The 19,483-nt window shown below is 31.4% G+C and overlaps 1 protein-coding gene across 2 annotated transcripts in view; it reads right to left on the bottom strand.

Annotated features, from left to right (window-relative positions):
* Positions 1-19,483, bottom strand: part of LOC143223034 (serine/threonine-protein kinase mig-15-like) — a 134,513-nt gene that overhangs the window by 13,367 nt on the left and 101,663 nt on the right. For both annotated transcript variants that reach the window (XM_076450413.1, XM_076450419.1), the window contains 5 exons: positions 12,809-13,021; positions 10,273-10,492; positions 9,326-9,537; positions 7,890-7,956; positions 2,665-2,915 (listed from right to left, as the gene is read on the bottom strand). In XM_076450413.1, the coding sequence (XP_076306528.1) occupies positions 2,665-2,915; positions 7,890-7,956; positions 9,326-9,537; positions 10,273-10,492; positions 12,809-13,021 (963 nt within the window). The remainder of the gene's footprint in view (positions 1-2,664; positions 2,916-7,889; positions 7,957-9,325; positions 9,538-10,272; positions 10,493-12,808; positions 13,022-19,483) is intronic.

Raw genomic sequence — 19,483 nt, 5'->3', positions numbered from 1 at the left:
TTCTTTGGAAATTATTTGTATAAGTATACATATACATACCATAAAAGCATACTTATGATATTTAGCATTCTGTTACATAGTATCAAATACAAGCAAACATAACAAATACTTATGTTAAGGATAGCCTTGTTTATTTACTTTTTAAACTGTAGTAAAATATGATGGGCAGTATTTCAAATTTCACAAAATATACTTTTGACTGGTGTAGTAGTATAAATTTTAGGTGTCATTTCATTTCCTCCTAAAAGCATTCCAAACACCCCTTGGAACAAATGATGAAAATTGCAGTATTCCTGAAAAGGACCTCAATGAGTTTAGCTACACACTGACAGATCACATAAGTACACTAGTAATGTTGAAATGCACCCAAATGTTGTTGTACCCAGAGAACAATTAATTAAATGGTGTTAAAAACTTTATAAAGTGTTATTTTTAGAACTGTAAAAAAGAGTGCTTGAAAAATTTTGTTAAGTGATGATACACTTTAAAACCAGTTTGAATGATACGTGCAAATAAAGGTCAGGAGGCAGATGTAATCACATCTACTGTTATGACACTGTCCTTGTGTGAGACCATGATAAGAGTATTACAGTATTGGTTGCAGTTTTCATACTGTTTGTGAAATATATCCAATAATCATTAAATACACTCAGAAAAATCAAGAAATCTTAAATTTATATTTTTCAGTTTTTTGTTTCTTTTTTTAATGGGCCAGTGCTCCATGCTTAGTTTCAATGCAACATTACTTAGGTCTCTGAACAATCAAATACTAATTAGATCACCTATTACTGAAACCACTAAAAGAAGCTAAAATCTAGAAGCCATTCCAATCCCAAACAACAGGAAAACCCTTAAGGCAGCAATGTAAATAAACTAAAACTGGAATCATATCACATTACTCAGACCAAGAGCAGTGTTATTTTACATTAAATCCTGAAACTAACCACAAATTACTAATAATTATTACTTGCTCATTTATGGAATGGTGAACCTTCCAAAAAAGAGAAGTTTTGAAAGACTTTACACCTAGTTCTCCATTGTATATGAAAACCAAAAATTATGGCAGACATTTTTCAATGGCTAAATATGTGGTTTAATTTTTGAATTTTAGATTCAAAATGTCTGAGCTAAAAAAAAAAAAGACCTAAATATATTAATACTTATATAAACATATCCAAAATATACTCATATATCTATGATCAGCAAACACATGCAGACCATTTTCACATTACTTGCATACAGATTGGGCCTAGCATGGCCAAGCGCGTAAGGCGTGCGACTCGTAATCCGAGGGTCGCGGGTTCGCGCCCGCTAAACATGCTCGCCCTCCCAGCCGTGGGGGCGTATAATGTTACGGTCAATCCCACTATTCGTTGGTAAAAGAGTAGCCCAAGAGTTGGCGGTGGGTGGTGATGACTAGCTGCCTTCCCTCTAGTCTTACACTGCTAAATTAGGGACAGCTAGCACAGATAGCCCTCGAGTAGCTTTGTGAGAAATTCCAAAAAACAAAAAAAACAATGCATAAAGATTAGACACTAATAGAGATTAAATGGTTCTGTGAACGTAATCTCACCAAATATCCTGTAAAAATGTGAAAAAAAAAAATTTAAGGTGTACTTTCATAGCAGGTATAAAAAGAATAAAACTCATTCATTATAAATACTAATTTTATCCATGTAAACTATGAAAGTCTAATTCACATAAAGTTATCAAATAAAGAAATATTAATCTCTCTTCTACTATCAAATTTTAATATTTTCTTCCCTTTTATAATTCTTTTGGTTAAAATAAAAAAGAGAATTTTCAAAAAGTTTTACTTTTGCAACTGGTGTTGAGAATAGAAAGCTTTAGCAAATCACTAATATTACATGAAACTATGAGAGAATTATTAAACTTACAAAAAAAAATTAAATATCTCAAAACACAAACAATCTTTTCATTGGAAAACTAAACATAAAAGGACTTTCATTCTAGGGATGGCAAAAACTGTAATATTTTATTATTTATGTGAATACAGCCAAATTAAATGAATTTAAGATGAATTAACATATGTGACAATATATATGTAAAACAGCTCGTTTGGGTTCAGAACATTTTTTACGGAGAGGAGAGAACGACTTCGGTCATCGTCAGGTTCATGATGATTGAAGAAGGTCGAAACGTCGTTCGCTCCTGTACGTAAAAAATTTCTCAACCCAAATGAGCCGTTTTTACATATATGTTTTTCTCTACAAGTGGGTTTTCTCGACATCACTGATCATATGTAACAATCATTTTTTTTTACTTTGATAATTCTTAATGTGATGTACAAAACCGGGAGAAAAATCAATCAAATAGGCAAACATTTGAGAATTCAACTCAATTCTTACTCACATTTGTTTCAGTTTCCACTGGTATTTTGTCAATGCTGAATTTTAGAACTATTAATGGTGCTGGATCAATTCATGCAAGCATTCCAGCTTAAGTGTGAGTATATTCTGGATCCAGATTATGTGTCACTGATAATATTACTTGAAAAAAAAAAGTACATTAAAAGCCTTGATGTGTATAAGCCCCTATTTATGCAATATATGACATGGATCTGACTACAGTTCTGCTTAAACATCAGTTATAATGGATGCTATGGTTTCAAAAACATATTACACCTTCACAAATATGACTTACATGAGATGGAATGTGAACATCATACACCCCACCAGAATCCACATCTATTGCATGAAATCCTTCAGCTGATCCATAAACAACTTTCAGTCTTACACATTCTTCAATGGTCATATCCACCAATAAGGGGCGGTGAACAAGATCACAAAAAGACTTGAAAGCCATGAACTTGTGGTAAGGCTTTGGGGCCCAAGCATAAGTCTCAATACTGTCTCGTAAGGCTATGACCAGAAACTTGATTCGCTCATATTTTACTAAAAATACACAAACACTTTATGATCAGGCATGATGTTCAATAAGAAAATCCTATCTCAAAAAAAATCTGTAAATTGCAGTACTTGCAAAGAAGAAATCTCATGTTCAAAGTTGGCAAAAGTAAATCAACATTTATTTAGCTTATAAGTGGTGAGAAAAAGACTATATATTAAAACTAAACAAACTCTTTACCTTCCACTACTATATAAGATCTACTAAAACCAGTCTTCTGCAGCAGAAATAGTAAATTAAAGAATAGATTAGGTCTCTTCATCCTCTATTCTTCAGTGAAATTCACATTTTGATGAAGAAAAGAAATTAACAATTAAAATCAAATTTCTGTCAAAACAATTCTATGGATAATTAATGGTAGTTATTATTTCAATGTTATATACTGATAATTTAAAAGTGAAAGCTGCTTTTTTTTGTGAATTACTTTACGTAAAACTTTGATTTTTTTGATAATTTGATATATAGACTACATATTTTGTAAACTTATGAAATAAACTACTGTTTCATGGCTCTTTAATTAAACACATGCTGTGTGGTGTATTACCTTCATATTTTCTTTGTAAACACTGCACAAGTTTAGACTAGCTACTGTCCATTTTCAGACACAGAGACCAGTATTCACTCACTTTTTATTGCTATTTATTTGCAATGCTTTGGAGTTAACACTGGAAGTTTGACCAAGTGGCCATAAACTAAACAGCATAAATCCAACAGCTATACAAGAACATCAGATATCTTTAGAAGTCTTTAACAAACATTTTCCTAAAGTAAAGATTTAGCAAATAAGTCCTTATAGGCAGATAACAAAAATATTTTTAAAAAAATTTTGCTCTTGAAATGAAAACAAAATACAAGTGAAGAAAAGCACATTTGCTCACTGAAGAATTAAGGAATATATTGAAAAGCAAATAATAAAATCAAATCTTATAATACAGTAAATAATTTTCAAAATGCTTGGAAACAAATCTCATGACAGAAGGTATGTGAAAAACACTTACACCAGCAAGGTTAAACCAAAGATCCTTTACTTGCTATCACAAAAATACCAATAAGGCTTTAATTTCTCTTTGTATAGATTATTTATCAAATCGTACAAATATATGTTACTAAACAAAGAAATGTATAAATGACTTTCGAGGGGAAATAGCAAGGTTGACAAAATATATAAAGTTAAAAAATATAATACGTAAAGAAAATTTTATGATTAAAAACAAAGAATTTTTATAATTCAGGAGTCTTCCTAATTAACATTTATCAGGTTTTACCTCAATAAACTAAAGAAATGCAGAGTTTGATTAAACAACATGACCATATTTGTTAAGCTTTAATATTAAATCTATGATGGATTCATCACTCACATACCACCAATTAAAATAAACACAGATAGAAATATTTTTCTTTTAAAAAACTAACCACAGATGAAAAATAACTGAATATAATTATTTATAACATTTCTACTTCTTTCCACACAGAAGTAAAACATTTTGAAAGAACACATCTTTCATTATTTTAAGATAGAAAACTAATAAACATTAAGATTTAAATACAATGTTGAGTTTAAAGAAAACTAAAATATGTTTTAAAACTTCATTGTAATATTAAATACAGGATTATTAACCCTGGATTTATTTAAGAAATCTTTACTCTTTGCATTTGATAATTACTTTAAATATACCTGAACTATTTATGTATATCAAGAAAAGTGAAACTTCACAAATGTTCATTAGCACAAACAGTAGAACACAATACATTAGACAACATAGTGAGTCTCTAGCATTATGCTTGAAATACTCATGTCTTAATACCTCTTAAAATCATGGGGGTATTTTCAAGACATGATCTAGAATCTAGGTTTGTATACAAACTAAACAATAATATTTAAGCACTGAACAAATCCCACCATTTTCTTCACTCAGTTTTCCTCCCACCTTACTAAGCTGTTTTTAAAATGTTTGTACATTTGAAATGCATACGAGTCAATATCCTCTCAGTACATCATATAAGTTTCAAAAAAATATTTTCTTACAGAAAATAAAAACACTCATAAAAGATCTGAGAATCCTTTTGTTATTACTGAAATATTCAGTATGAATAAAGCAGCCAAGTTTTCTACAAATGTTATAAAAGAAAAAATTCCTACAGAGATGGATATCTCAGAATTCAACAGAAATCATGCTGTTATTTTATAAGCAAGTAAGAAGTTTAAACAAAAATACTTAGTCATATTGAAAGCTGCTCTCTCAAGTCTTAAAAAAATGAGAGATGTTTACCATTGTTACTCCATATATGAAACGTATTTTCCCACTCCTTAAAGCTGTGATGAGGAATAGACCATACCACTTGAGCAGCAGAAAAGAAAATGTAAAGAAATGAATGTGGAGTTAACACAGTAAAGCAAGGTGAGGGATTTAAAGAATGAGAATTTATATATATTAATGTTAATATTTTTTGACAACTTCTTTAATAGACTATTGTAAGTGTGCAATGTGAAGCCACCCGTTTCTCACGTGTTAAAGCAAGAAATCATAATCCTACATGTAAATCAAATGAAAACCAGTGATTACGTGGTACATAATGTCACACTTCAGTACTCATTCATAACACTAAATGCTTTCCCATTTAAACATACATATTGCACATCATACTGATGTAGATGTTCTTGTAAAATTGAATACAAACTGTTTTGTGACACTATAAAAAGCACATTACAGTGTTCACTAATGATTTCACTTAGTCAAGAGTAAAATAACATCATCCAATTTCATAAATCACTTATCCCAAAATAAGCTCAGATGAGTCCTTAATAATATCAATATATCCTTCTAGTTAATTAATTTAAAATTTTTAATACAAGGCAAATAATAAAATATCATTATTAAAAAAAAAGCATGGTAAGGTAATGGAAATAAAACTACCACAAAATATTTTCTTGAAAGTATATTTCTGAACAATTTTGTAAGTTAAATAACTTGTAGAAAGTTTTAAATAAAAAAGTGGATTGTCAATTATTTTAAGTTAGATTAAATTAATTCTTTAGAGATACCTAGACAAAATGTAATTATGTCAAACAAAGTTCCATTAATTCTTGAAAATAGAAAAAAAAAGCATTAAATTTATTTATTAGATATAAAACTGAATACAGATGTGTATTTATAAATGTGTGAAAAATACCACCAAGTCAGATTATAAAAATAGAATAAGAAACACACCTAGAACTACCAGGTAGATTTTGTATCTCCTCTTATCATCTGGGTTCAAAAGACAGTTCTTAACCAATACAATACAGCAATGCAAAGAAAGAGAAAACAGGTAAAATAAGCACAGCTGTAATCAAACCCATTCCTTTATTTATAATTTTTTTACATAATATTTTTGTCAAGTTAGTAACTACATGATTAAAAAAACACATCTATACCATTAAAAAACATATCTTCCTTCCTTTGTCTTCATAGCAAATACACATTTTTGGAGGTATGACCACAAGATTGATTATCACCAAATACTAACAAATAAATATCTACACAACACTATAATTGATATTCTCAGCATGAGAGAGTCAAGAATTCTTTATAACAGCCACTTCAACTAAATGAAACTTTATACAAATAATTTGTAATTTGTAAATGTTTTCCTCTTTGCAGGTCCATTTCAGATTCAAAATTGGAAGCATGCAAAAATAGCATTGCACATCTACCTTTTCTCTCCTACAAGTCATTGCACACCATGCATTTTATTCAATACCACAATACAAGAACTTATTAACTGTGCTGGACAATTAAACATTTCACTGTAATATATTACATGTAAACAAATATAATAGCATCATTGAGAAACATTAGAATCACAAATTTTATGCCTACTGGTTTCTAATTCTTCACTAGCTTTTAGCATTTAAACTGCAATATTATATGAAATACCCATTTATAACCATTTCATTTTAATTTCTATAACTAAAGTGTAAACATACTTCTGGTTAGTATAAATCATGGGTATGTAACATCAAATACATTATGACCATGAAATTTATAAAATGACACTTGAATAGTCTCATAATAATGTAACAACTAAGCAAGTAAGGATATGTTTAACAGTTTGAGATAGAAAAATAATTATAACAAGGTATACAAGCATAAATAAACATGGTATAAGAAAATAAAGAGTATAATAAAACTCAGATCCATATAATGTGGTAAAAAATAAAGTTATGCTTTAAAATAATAGTATATATTTGATTTTTAATGAGTTAAAATTTTAGTTTTTTATTTAACTTTTTGATAGCCTACAATTACATATTAATGAAACAAAAGTTACTTTATTGATCTGTTATTATACATCTGCACAAAATATACTCAGTAAGTGCTACATTTCAGAATAAATCTGATACAGATCTGCACAAACAGCATTTTCTGTGCCATCTCACAGGCACAAATAGTAATATATCACAGTCACAAATGGTTTGCCTGAATTTACTCTGGAAATTACAGTAACTATATGGGAGTTGCCCATTTTTTCTCAGGCAAATCATAGAATAGGTTAAACATAATTTTTTATGTTCACTTCTCACAAAATAATAGCTATGACTACCAAAATAATAATTTAACATTTTCATGCACAGTTTCCAATGAATGCACAAAACATGAAAGTACATAAAAATCAAATACTAATAATTACGCTGTACAGAACAAATGACCAAATGCAGAGCAAATGTTTATAAAAAATAAAAAATTATCATTAAAAGAATTAGAAAAATTAGACTTTGGATTTCAGAAAAAAACAACATCTGATGACACAATTTAACAACTTTGGATTTTGTCATTGTAATGTTTTCAACATTATATCTCATTATCTGAAATGGAATAATTTCATTATCAAACAAATTGATGTTCAAAGTAAAGTTTGTCACTTGTGGATGCTACAGAAAGTTAAAACATACCATTATTTATCAAAAACTTATCACTTACCAATTTTAAAGTGAACAGCACCCTGGAGATCACCTACATTTATCCATCCATTTCTTCTTTCCTGCTGCTGTAATTTAAAGAAAACTCAAGTTACTTTCATACACATTTATGAATTTAACATTAGAGAATTCTACATAGTCAAAAGTGTAACTTAATACACAATTTACACAATTCTTATTAATGCTTCCAACTAACTTTTCAAGCACTTCAATCATATTAAATTACTATTTATGAATTTATTAAATCACTCCAACACATTATTGGTTCTTAATTCTTAGCATTCTAAAACAATTTATAATAAGAATGAAAATTGTTACAAAGGAGGCCTTCTTTTATCTTAAAACATTTCCTTTGGCTAGTAGTATAGAGAAATGTAATAAATTTAGGAGGTTATATAACAGTAATATACATGTGGGTAGAACATGCAATTTTACCAAAATTGCAAAAAAAAAAGACTTATTATCACTTCAAAAGTGTAATTGTAATATAAATATACAGCCAGATTAACAATATTCATTGTACATTAATGTAGCTTTCAACAGTAGCAGGAACAGAAACTCTCAGTAAAGCCATATACATAACATGTTGAAATTATATATATATATATATATATAAAAATTCAACTTTCAACATATAATAGTAATGGAACACTTAAAAATATTTCCTAATTGACTTATGTGATAATGTGTTTTTCATATGTGGATATATAATGCCGTTCACGAAAAATTATACATATGTAATCTTACACAAGATACATCTAAGCACCTGAAACATAACATTTTCATGATAAAATTAAATATTAAAAATGCAATTTAAGATTAAGAAGTGAAAGAAGATTGAAGAATAAGCTTTTGAAACAGCTAGATGGCATTTTCATTAATTGAAGTCTGGGTTTCAGCTCGAATCTACAGTATAATCTGTCCAGCATTACTGTAAGTGAGTTGCAGTGAAAGTGGTAAAGTACCATTGATCAAGGTGATAAGAATTATCCCACTAATGCCAAGGTCAAGGTCTTCATATCTTTGCTGAAGACAAGAACACAACAGACTCTGCTTGATTTTAGCCAAACAGTTAAGAAGGTAAGTCAACAACACAACACTACAGGTATATTTTCTAAGGTGGATGGTTCAACAAAAAGACTAAGTTTACTTCTGCATACTATGGGAGTCAACAATTTGTGAGAGTGTCACTAAATCTGTGAATTATTTTCATAAAACTTTGTGTGGAATTTTAGTTCAACCTGAAAATGCAAAAAAATTGGGTTTTAGCTCATTCTGGAATGATGTTATATATTAAGGTCTGCTGCAGAGCTCAAATCCTGGATGCCTGGCCTGTTGAAGCACTGTTAAATCTGCAATACCATGAAATTATTATGGGACCTAAATTTCTAAATATTCTTTATGAAACAGGAATTTAAATTAAATTATCTAACTCACCCTATCTATTGGAAGAATCTTGCTTTTGAGCCAGGAAAGATAATAAACACGAACTCGGGATTTTCGCCCAGAAATAGTCACTAAAATGTTTTGTCCTTCTGAAACTTCTATTTGTTGAAACTTCCTCCTTGTGATTAAATTGTACACTTTTCCTTGGCCACTACGATCCAACAACATTAAACCATTTTCTGTCCCTATTAGTAGATTAACTCCTATAAAAGAACAATAAATGAGATCACAGAATATATGATGTAAATTAGTATTAAAGAAAAGTTAAAAAACTTAATAACAGAATATTTTAAAATAGTTAAAAAAATCACAAGTAGGATGACTGTTCTAAAACTCATAAGAGCATGATGAATCATCTTTAACAAAAAAATCCTACTGCTCTTTTAAACAAATAAATTTTTAAGTTACAAAAGATATTAATAAAAATATCTTTAATACTGCAATTAATCTCATCAGTTATTGCTGCAATTTACTAAGTATTTTAGATAGATTTAGTTGGTCAATTCTTTAAATTGTGTATGGTAACAAACTACAAAAATATTAAAAATTATCCCACCAGTAACAAATGATATAAACATACAAATCCATAATTAGTTAGTTAGTTGTCATGGAATAACTTCTCCACAAAATACTTAAGTTTTTTTAAAAGTTTACAGCTGAAAGTTATACAAATCTTACAATTTTTATCACAATTCTTTAGCTTCAGTGATGTTATACAACAAAGAAAGAAATAATTAGGAGTAATTTTAATGGATACTGGATTTAAAAAAACAAGTAATTGTAAGTTTTAGCACTTCTGTAAAGGAAAGTTAAATTTACAAATAGCATGTTTCATCTAGATGTTTCTCATGCTGCAATTTAATATTACAGCACCATAATCTTGTTTTAGTTGAAATTTTGATAAGAACCATTTACTGTATGTAACAAGAACATTTTACCCCAAAGTGCAGCACACAGAATTTCAGAATTAAACCTTTTCTTGTATTTGCGAATTTCTGGAGTGTCAGACAAGGACTCGTACGAGTTTGGTGTCACATTAACGTTGATGTGTGATTCACGTCGAGGAGAAGCAGATGGACCTGACCCTCCAGCTCCAAACCCAAATATTAGGAAGGAAGGTTGTTTTTGTTGTAAAGAAAGAGGTGTTTTGGTTACCCCCTATCAGTTATGCAGAAAAAATAAAAAATAACTACTTCATTCACATGACAGTAGCAATTAGTTGAATTTACAAATAAAAAAACCTTAAATTTTCAAAAATCATTATCTAATTTATATTGTATATAGCTATTAGAATTATAACACAATGAGATCATAATTACATTCAGAAGTTTGTACTTGAGGAGACAGCTGAATTCTTAAATTTTCTAATGCAAAACACAAAAATGTCATTTTATAGAAATTATGTTGGTAATAACACCTAGTTTATTTGTGAAGTACACTTTCATTTCACAAAATCCATTTACATAGTCTTAGAGCAAAAAAATGTACAAACAGCTTAAATTAGTTAAGCTTCATTTTCCATTACTATTGTTTTTTGATGAAAATCAACGGGAATTTTCTACTTGTAAAGTTAAAATAATACTGTTGAAAAGAAATGTTCAGTCAATTTGTCTACAGAATGTACAACATAACTTAACAGTTTTAAAAAATGCAATTTCAAATTAAGAAACATCATAAGAAATTAACCTTAAAATCACTGAAATTTAACATTAAAAATCGCTGCAAACAACTGGTAACTTCAGCTGAGAGTTCATGACTACGGTTCTCCATTCCTTGCTCTCTGCACCAACTTTCCTAATTTTAAATTTTCATCCCCAACCTACTTTCTGTTGTCCTTGAACTAATTAAGTCTCCATCTGCCTCTCCTTTTATTTTATCCATCAGGACATCTACCAACCTTCCCTCAGATCTCATATGTCCAAATTAATGAATCTTCTGCTTCCTACTTATGTCTTTATCTTCATGTTACAGTATTTCCTCAATAGTTTTTCTTTCAATGCAGCTGACTCTGTTCATTCATTGCATTTATAATACCCCATTTCAAATGTTTCAAATTGTCATTTCATTTCAGCATCCATGTTTCTACCTCACAGAGTAGAATCAACTATGTGTAACATCCAAGTAGTCTTTTCTTCAAATTAGTTTGGCATCTCAACTGAGCAATTTGTTGACATTGAAGGATACTCTTTTCACCATTCTTCTCCTTATTTTTGGTGTTTTAGTTGCTAATTTTGTATTTAAGATGAGTTAATATAATAGCGTATTCCATTTCTTTTCAATATCTTGTGACAAGAAAGAACATGGGAAAGTCTTAAAATGACTAAACACTCTCATCAAAAAACTGCTTCAGTTGGTTATCTTAGTACACTAGTTACTGTATTCAGATCTCAAACTAGTTATTGTTATGTTGATTCTTATTTTCTTTGCACTTTTTAGCAAGAACAAGAGAGCACAATTCACACATTATGAAATTTAAAGAATAGACAAGTAGCTTAAAATTTAACCAACAATGAATAGGTCAGCAAAAAAATAGTTTTAACTGTCTGTCTCATCTTAGTACTTGTACAGTTAGAAATCAAAACTAACATAACAGTAATTGAAGTAAAATATGTATATTACCCAGTTTTAAACTAGTACTAGCTTTTAGTGTACACATGTAGTGCTCTTCACTAGTTGTTTTTAAATCCCAGGTTGTCTGTATGTTTGTGAAATGTGACTCATGTCATTCACTTTTCTGGTTGAAGGTATTGTGTTACATCATACACAGGTCAAGTCACAGGTGGTATGAACACATGGTACTATTTATTAACCAACTAAAAGTGTGGTTAAATGACTGATCAGGTGTCTAGCGAAAGAAAAGTTAATTTTGATACTTAATTTGTATACTTCTCTATTATGAAAAAACTCAACATGCTTAATTAGTTTTACCTCATGAAATTGTAGTTAAAAACACTTGTTCATTGTTTATCTTTCTTACTGATTTCAAGTTTGGATCCTAACCTCCTGACTGGTTCAGCAAAATATACAATACAAAACTTTTTTGCATCCTACATGCATTGTAATTGTGACATGTGTTTAACTACAAATTTATGAAGTTTAAGAGGAGTTACTATTCTCAAAACCTAATACCAAAAACCACTCAAACTTGAACTGTGACTAAGATATCAAGTAAAACCTTTAAAGCATGAGAATCAGTTTTCCAAGGAGAGATTTATTTTATACCTTCAACATTTATAGGATTACTGGCGTATGAATGGGGCAGGGAAAAAAGAATAACAACAGCTGTTAAACACCAAGAACATAATATTATTATTATTATTATGTATATTCATTCATTAATAAACAATATCAAAATACTTACTTGGTATTAAAATGTTTTTATCAAGTATCGGTGTAATTAACTATACTGATGTAAGAAATGTTATCACTCTTATCAATATGAAAACAAATACACACATGTATATAGTTTTGTACCTCATCTGAATTACTCGTGTCTTGCTGCCTCTGCTGTGATGTCTGCCGTAGAGGTGTGGAAGTATTCTTAGGAAGAAGATCAGGTAGCACTCCACTTGATTGCCCTCCACTGCTTCCTGGGCAACTCTGGGTGGACTCCGTACGCTGCAAGTTTGGTCGACAACCAAATTCTTCAGGAGGCATTGCATCTGAATGGCTCTGCTCTCTTTCATTCTGTAAAAATATAATTAATTTTATTCAACCCTAAAACATAGGTTCCTAAGTACCTTACGGAAAAGCTACTCTTAACTATTTTTTTTTTTTGGTTAAATGAAAGAGAAGAAATTAAAATATTCCAAAGAAAGTACGATAGGTTCATCACTGAGGTCACAGATTTTAACTTAAGATGAAACACAAACTAACTGCTTCTATTTCTGTGTTACAAATACAAAAGTACATCTGAAGTTAAAAAAACTGGGCTAATATCAGTTTCAGCTTTCAATGATATAAATTAATACTTAAATTATATTTTACATATACAAGTTCTCTTTCTCAAAACTTACTTCAGTTGTTTTACGACACTGAGCTCTTCATTTCACATAAATAATATACAGTTCCACTTCTCAGTCACATTTTTATATGAATCAAACAGATCCTCCTACATTCTTTTTTTATCTTCAGTATGAACTTTCTTAGCTTGTACCCAACAATCTTTGAACAAGCACAAATAATATTTATGTATAATACTGTTTGTTTTGAATTTTGTGCACAGCTACATGAGAGCTTTCTGCACTAGCCGTCCCTAATTTAGAAGTGTAAGACTGAAGGAAAGGCAGCTAGTCATCATCACCCACCACCAAATCTTGAGTTACTCTTCTACCCATGAATAGTTGGATTAACCATCACATTATAATGCCCCCACACCTGAAAGAGTGAGTATGTTTGGTGTGATGGGGATTTGAACCTGTAACCCTAAGATTAAGAGTTAAGCACCCTAACCACCTGACAGGCTGTATATTAGTGACAATACTGCAGTATATGTAGCATTTGATGATGCATCTTAACCCTAATCCTGTCCTTTGCATTGCATGCGAGTCACATGACATAATGCCAAAGTACATTTATGTTTAGCTGGTGCTAGTAAATGACACAATAGCAACTGGTTGTATTGATTCAATACATTAGACTAGAAGAGAACTTCATATAAGCATCACATGTGAAGCTCAAAATGCATGTGAATAATGACAAGTTACTTTCTATCAAGAAAAAATGTAAAAATACAATAATACAACAAATCTGTTATATTTTCATTAGATTAATTTTTCAATAAATGAATTATGTCTACATAAAAACCAATCTTTATGGAATACCAACAAAATGACCTATGACAGGAAAAGTGTTAAAATATGCAATAAAAAACCTTATGGCACTACTATAATTAACATTTCTTATGAAAATGAACAATAAATCAGAATAATCAAATTTACACACAAATTAAAAGTTTATAATATTTATACATTAAAATACCAACTAATAACTTCTGAAGAAATTAAGTATGTGTTATAATAGATAAACTGTTTACGGTTGTTCAAAATAAAAAGCATTATCGTGAAAAACATTTCCTCCATAAATACTTGATGTCAAAATTTAATTAATAATATAAAATATTTTCTGATCAGCAAAAAATACAGAAATATTTAAATATTAAGTCTACTGCACTGAAGAAAACTAAAACACAAACACTTATAAACAGTACTTGTTTTGCAAGTGTTACAACACCAAAGAATTAGGTGATTATAATACACTTTCTGTTTCTTCTCTGTGATATATAATGAAATCTGTTCTTAAAAAAACCTCCATTTTTCAAGGGTTTATAAGCATTTTCACATCCTTTCAAATTCCAGATAATGAGTAAATAAAAAAAATATATACAAAACTAAAACAAAATACAAATCAAATTGAATACTTAATAACATGAAGATGGATATTATCAATAGTTGAAAAACTTGCAGGTATTTTCTTACCTAATTAAAACATTTTTCACAATTATCTAAAAATCTTTAAGTTCTCTAAACATTAATCTGCACATGAATTCCCATGTTATTACACTATACCTCTCAAATTATCAAATCTAAATTTAAATGTAAATTAGTTCAGTTAAAGAAAAACATCGCTTGACCTAAAAGGTGTACACACTTAAAACCTGAAGCATAATAATGAAGAATATAAAGTATATAAAAAATACACAGTTCATACAATACTTTCTGATACTGTAGTTTTTACTGAAACAAGAGGTTATCACTAAATACACCTTTCTTATCTATTGATATATTTCATTCCTTAATATACAACCCTTTTTCTTATTACAGTATTCTCCAACAGAGAATACAATGGCTGTAGATATGCCAGAAACAAGACAATCTGGTGAATGAGGCCTCTTTTTTCCATCTTTTCCTCTAGCCCTTGAAGTAAATGCTAGGTTGTCGTCTTGAGATGTGTCCCATCACACCTTTACCTATACCAGACATAACTGAGGCATTGTCTGAAGAAAAACTAAGACAGTTTTCCAATGGAATTTTCCTCTTTGTCAGTTCGTGGTCCAAAAGCTAGAAAATATTCTCTCCTGTTGAAGCTTCTTTACATTCCACCATTGTCAAAAAAGAACAAACAATTTTTCCAAGCAAAGGGTCAGGATATCGTACAACCACTGGATACAGTTTTGAGTCATTAATGTCTATGGATCCATCTGTGGCTAAACTGTAAACACTGTTAGTAAGTATGCTTGAAATCATTTTGTCATTTTCAAAGCTCAACATTTGTACAATGGCTGTAGTTTTGGTTCTAGCACAGCCATATTTTTTTGCTATATCAGAGTCTGGGAACATTTTTCTAAATAGATGTCCTGCAATGATCGGCTACAGCTAGGGGTAAATTATGAGCAATGATGAATTGTGTGAAGATCACTTCTGCATTTATAGTTTCATATTCTGAATTCTTACTAATAAATATCTTTATCTGCTTCGTTTTTGTATTCGCCTCAGCCTTTTGTTGGTGAAATGTCAATTTTGTATGTTTGGAACAATCGTTTATCCTGCCATGCTCCACAGAAAAATCAATGTGACAAACTGTACAAAACGCATGATTGTCACAGACTTTTGATGCAATGATCAGATATTTTGCACTATACTCTTTCCTAAATTTTTGATTCACAGTTTTAGTCCTTTTTAGATTCGCCAGAAACAAGACAATCTGGTGAACGAGGCTTCTTTTTCTGTCTTATGAACGATCGCATTGGTGTTTCTATGCCGCTTAGAAAACGAGAAATACCCATCTACACAAGCGCTGATTGGCTGACTAGCACTGATGACGTAACTATGGATTCTCCCATGTACCCAGTATGGGGAAGCACCGCACTCAAACTATTGGTAGATGTCGGAGATACAAATATTTTTTATTATTTCAAGCACAAACATGATTATTGCAAGTAGCCATTTGCACTATGTCTTTTATTTATTATCAAAATTTATTTGTATCTCACTAGAAAGTTTTTTTTCATCCCTTTCAAGCAATGGGGGAACAATTTATCACTTTATTATATAGGCCTATATAATATATAATAATTTGGGAGTTGCAACAAGTTGTGATATTTGTCTGTATGAGCATATAGTCATAATGTATACACCAAAATCATAATAATTACGCTCAAGTCATAATGGTTGGCATCTCTGCACTCATATGAAGGTTCTATTATACAGCTTGTCAAAAAGGACAGAACAAGTAGTACCACACTCACCCCATAGTATATCCTAACCTCACATTTCTTAGCTAACTGAAATAAATAAAAAAAAATTGCAAAATCAAGCTTGACCAACAAAGAGGCAGAAAAGTGCAGTTGAGGCTGTCAAATGTTGGTAGATTCCATTGTGAAACAATCAAAATTAAGATAATTTGTGAAAAAAAGGGTGGTATACTTATAATTATTGTTAAATTCACAACTTCTAATGTACAGAAAAACCAGGACATTTTGGTTGGTTGGTTGATTTGGTGTTTTATGGCACAAAGCAGCTAGGCTATCTGTGCCAAACATCCGGTAAAATGTTAAAACTAAAGTAAATTTAGTAAAGTTCATAAAAGGAAATTAAGGTAAAACAAAATAAAGTCTAAAAAAACAGAAAGAGCATAAAACCAATGTTTTAGACTACAACATTAAGAGAAAAACTAGTGATACAAGTTGTAAAGGACTTTTTGTAGCATAATTGTAATTATCATAACTCGCTAGAAAGACTAACAGGTAACAGGTTCAAAAACCACCATCAGTCACCTGAAGTTGGACTTTCCAGTCCTGATTTCGAGTTATTTAATGTTATGGCCATTTTATAATTTCAAATAGAACTAGATGAACTGTGATTCTTAAAAGGGAATCACATTAAAAAAGGTCCAATGTATAAATTAAAAACTTAAATGGCATTAAAAAGATTTATGACATTTAAAAGACAAAAAACGTTTCCACAATGGACAGTGTCACCATCACCAATAACACTGTCTAACATTATGGATAAACCTTGGGACAAAACACGTTTAAAATAGTGACGTCATTGAGGGTTGTAACAACAGTAAGAAAGTAAAATTTGACTTATTGTGACTGAGTGTTACGCAGACTACACATTGGTGCAAGAGTTTCACATAAAAGAAAACATTGAGTTAAAAAATTGTGACCAATGTGTAGTCTAGTTAGCACAACATCCTCTTACCGATCCTTGTGGAAGCAAGATGACTAAAGTCCAATATAGGGTTTTATTTGGAAAAGCTTGTTTTCATGCTGCTCACTCCAAGTCGACTGCCAGCTGGCACGAAGCCGAGCTGTGATAGTGCTAGAGCAGATAGATTTAGCTGCAGTATCAGCAAGCTCATTCCGTGAATACCAACGTGGGCCAGTATCCAGAAAATCTGAATAGAAGTAGATGTTAAAGGGAAATGGGCCAATTAGTTTTGAATAACAGCGAGAACAGGGTATGAACTAACGTGAAGCAATTCCAGGGCCAGTAGAGAACTAAGAAAGTTAGTATAAATAGTGCAGTTTGAGTACTGCTTCGCTTCTATGTGATCCAGGGAAAGAGAAATGGCACACAGTTTAGCAGTGAACACAGAAGCTGTAAAGGGGATTCTGCACACAACCACCAAACCACAACAAATAGTGGCAGAGCCCACACAGACACCTGATTTCGAATTATCTGTATAAATAGGAATAGAAGGATGGTTCAAAAGATGGTCAGCAAATAAAATACACTATTTACAATCAGGAGTGCCTTGCTTTTCTCACGACTTAAAGATAGGTCACATTTAGGTACAAGTAAAAAGCCATGGTGGGATGGGCTGATCAGTCGACACAGCAATGTTACCCAAGGACAGACCCAATTTATCTTTCTGCGCCTGGTTATGAAGACCAAAAGGAGCAATGGCAGATTGTCCGTTCTGAAAAAGCATGGACCATCGAAGAAAGAAAACACAACCCCAGGTGGGATGCTTTGGTAAGGAATGAAGTTTTGAAACATATAGTAAGGACAACTGCAAATGGCAGAAGTACAAAGAAGGTTCATGAGACTATGTATAAGCTCTGAACTGGGGAAGTTCAGAGAGCCCCAATGCAGAGCCAAAGTCCATGATGAATGGGGTCCAGCATCTTTAAGGCAGATGTTTTGGCAGAGCCATAGACCAGGGACCCATAGTCAAGTTTCAGTCGAATAAGAGCACAACATATCTTTAGCACAGAACATCAATCTACTCCCTACGTGGTGGAACAGAGGTCATGGAGGATGTTTAGTGTTCTTGTACACTTGACCCATAGCTGCTTGATGTGTGGGATAAAGGTCAGCTTATGGTCAAAGATAAACCCCAAGAACTTTGTCTCAGGGGCCACAGGCAACACAACTTTACGGAGTTCAGGATCAGGGTGGACACCCCGTTCAAGCCAAATGTGCATGTAAACGATGTTAGCGAGAGAGAAGTTAAAATTGTTTGCTGTGGTCCACTTCAGTAAATGATTCTGTAGCTGGTACTCAATATACCTCACGTTCAACGATTGACTGAGATGCGAAAGTCATCGACATATAGAGCCCGTTTGCAACAGTGAGAGGGAGATGTTCAGTGATGGCATTAATCTTTATACTGAAAAGTGTGACATTCAAAATACAGCCCTGAGGGACTCCAAGTTCCTGCAGAAAAAAATGGGAAAGTGTCAAACCCACACAAACTTGGAATTTCCTTTTTAATAAAAATGGACAAATGACCAAGCAACCCATATATATGGAGGTCTCACAAAATGCCACATCTCCATGTTGTATCATAAGCCTTCTCAATGTCAAAGATTACGGATATAAGATATTGTCATTTGAGAAAGGCTTCTCTGATTGACATTTCAAGTTGAATCAGGTGGTTCATGGTGGAGCTCTGTCATTTGAACCCACACTGGGTGGGCAAATGGAGGTTGTTTGATTTCAGGAACAAAAAACAAGACGAGCATCAATCATCCTCTCTAAGGACTTATAGAGACAGCTCATCAGAGCAACTGGACCATAGTTTGAAGGAATCCTGGGATGCTTCTCAGGCTTAGAGAAAGTTTTTGAGCCTTCCATGCCATGTGGCAGGCAGGATTCCACCACGGACAAGGATATAGTGGAAAACGTGTTGAGGTTTTAG

Source organism: Tachypleus tridentatus, chromosome 1 (assembly GCF_004210375.1).
Source record: "Tachypleus tridentatus isolate NWPU-2018 chromosome 1, ASM421037v1, whole genome shotgun sequence".
NCBI lineage: Eukaryota > Metazoa > Arthropoda > Merostomata > Xiphosura > Limulidae > Tachypleus > Tachypleus tridentatus.
Note: the sequence above shows the minus strand (reverse complement) of the source record. Positions and strands in the feature narration are given on the sequence as shown.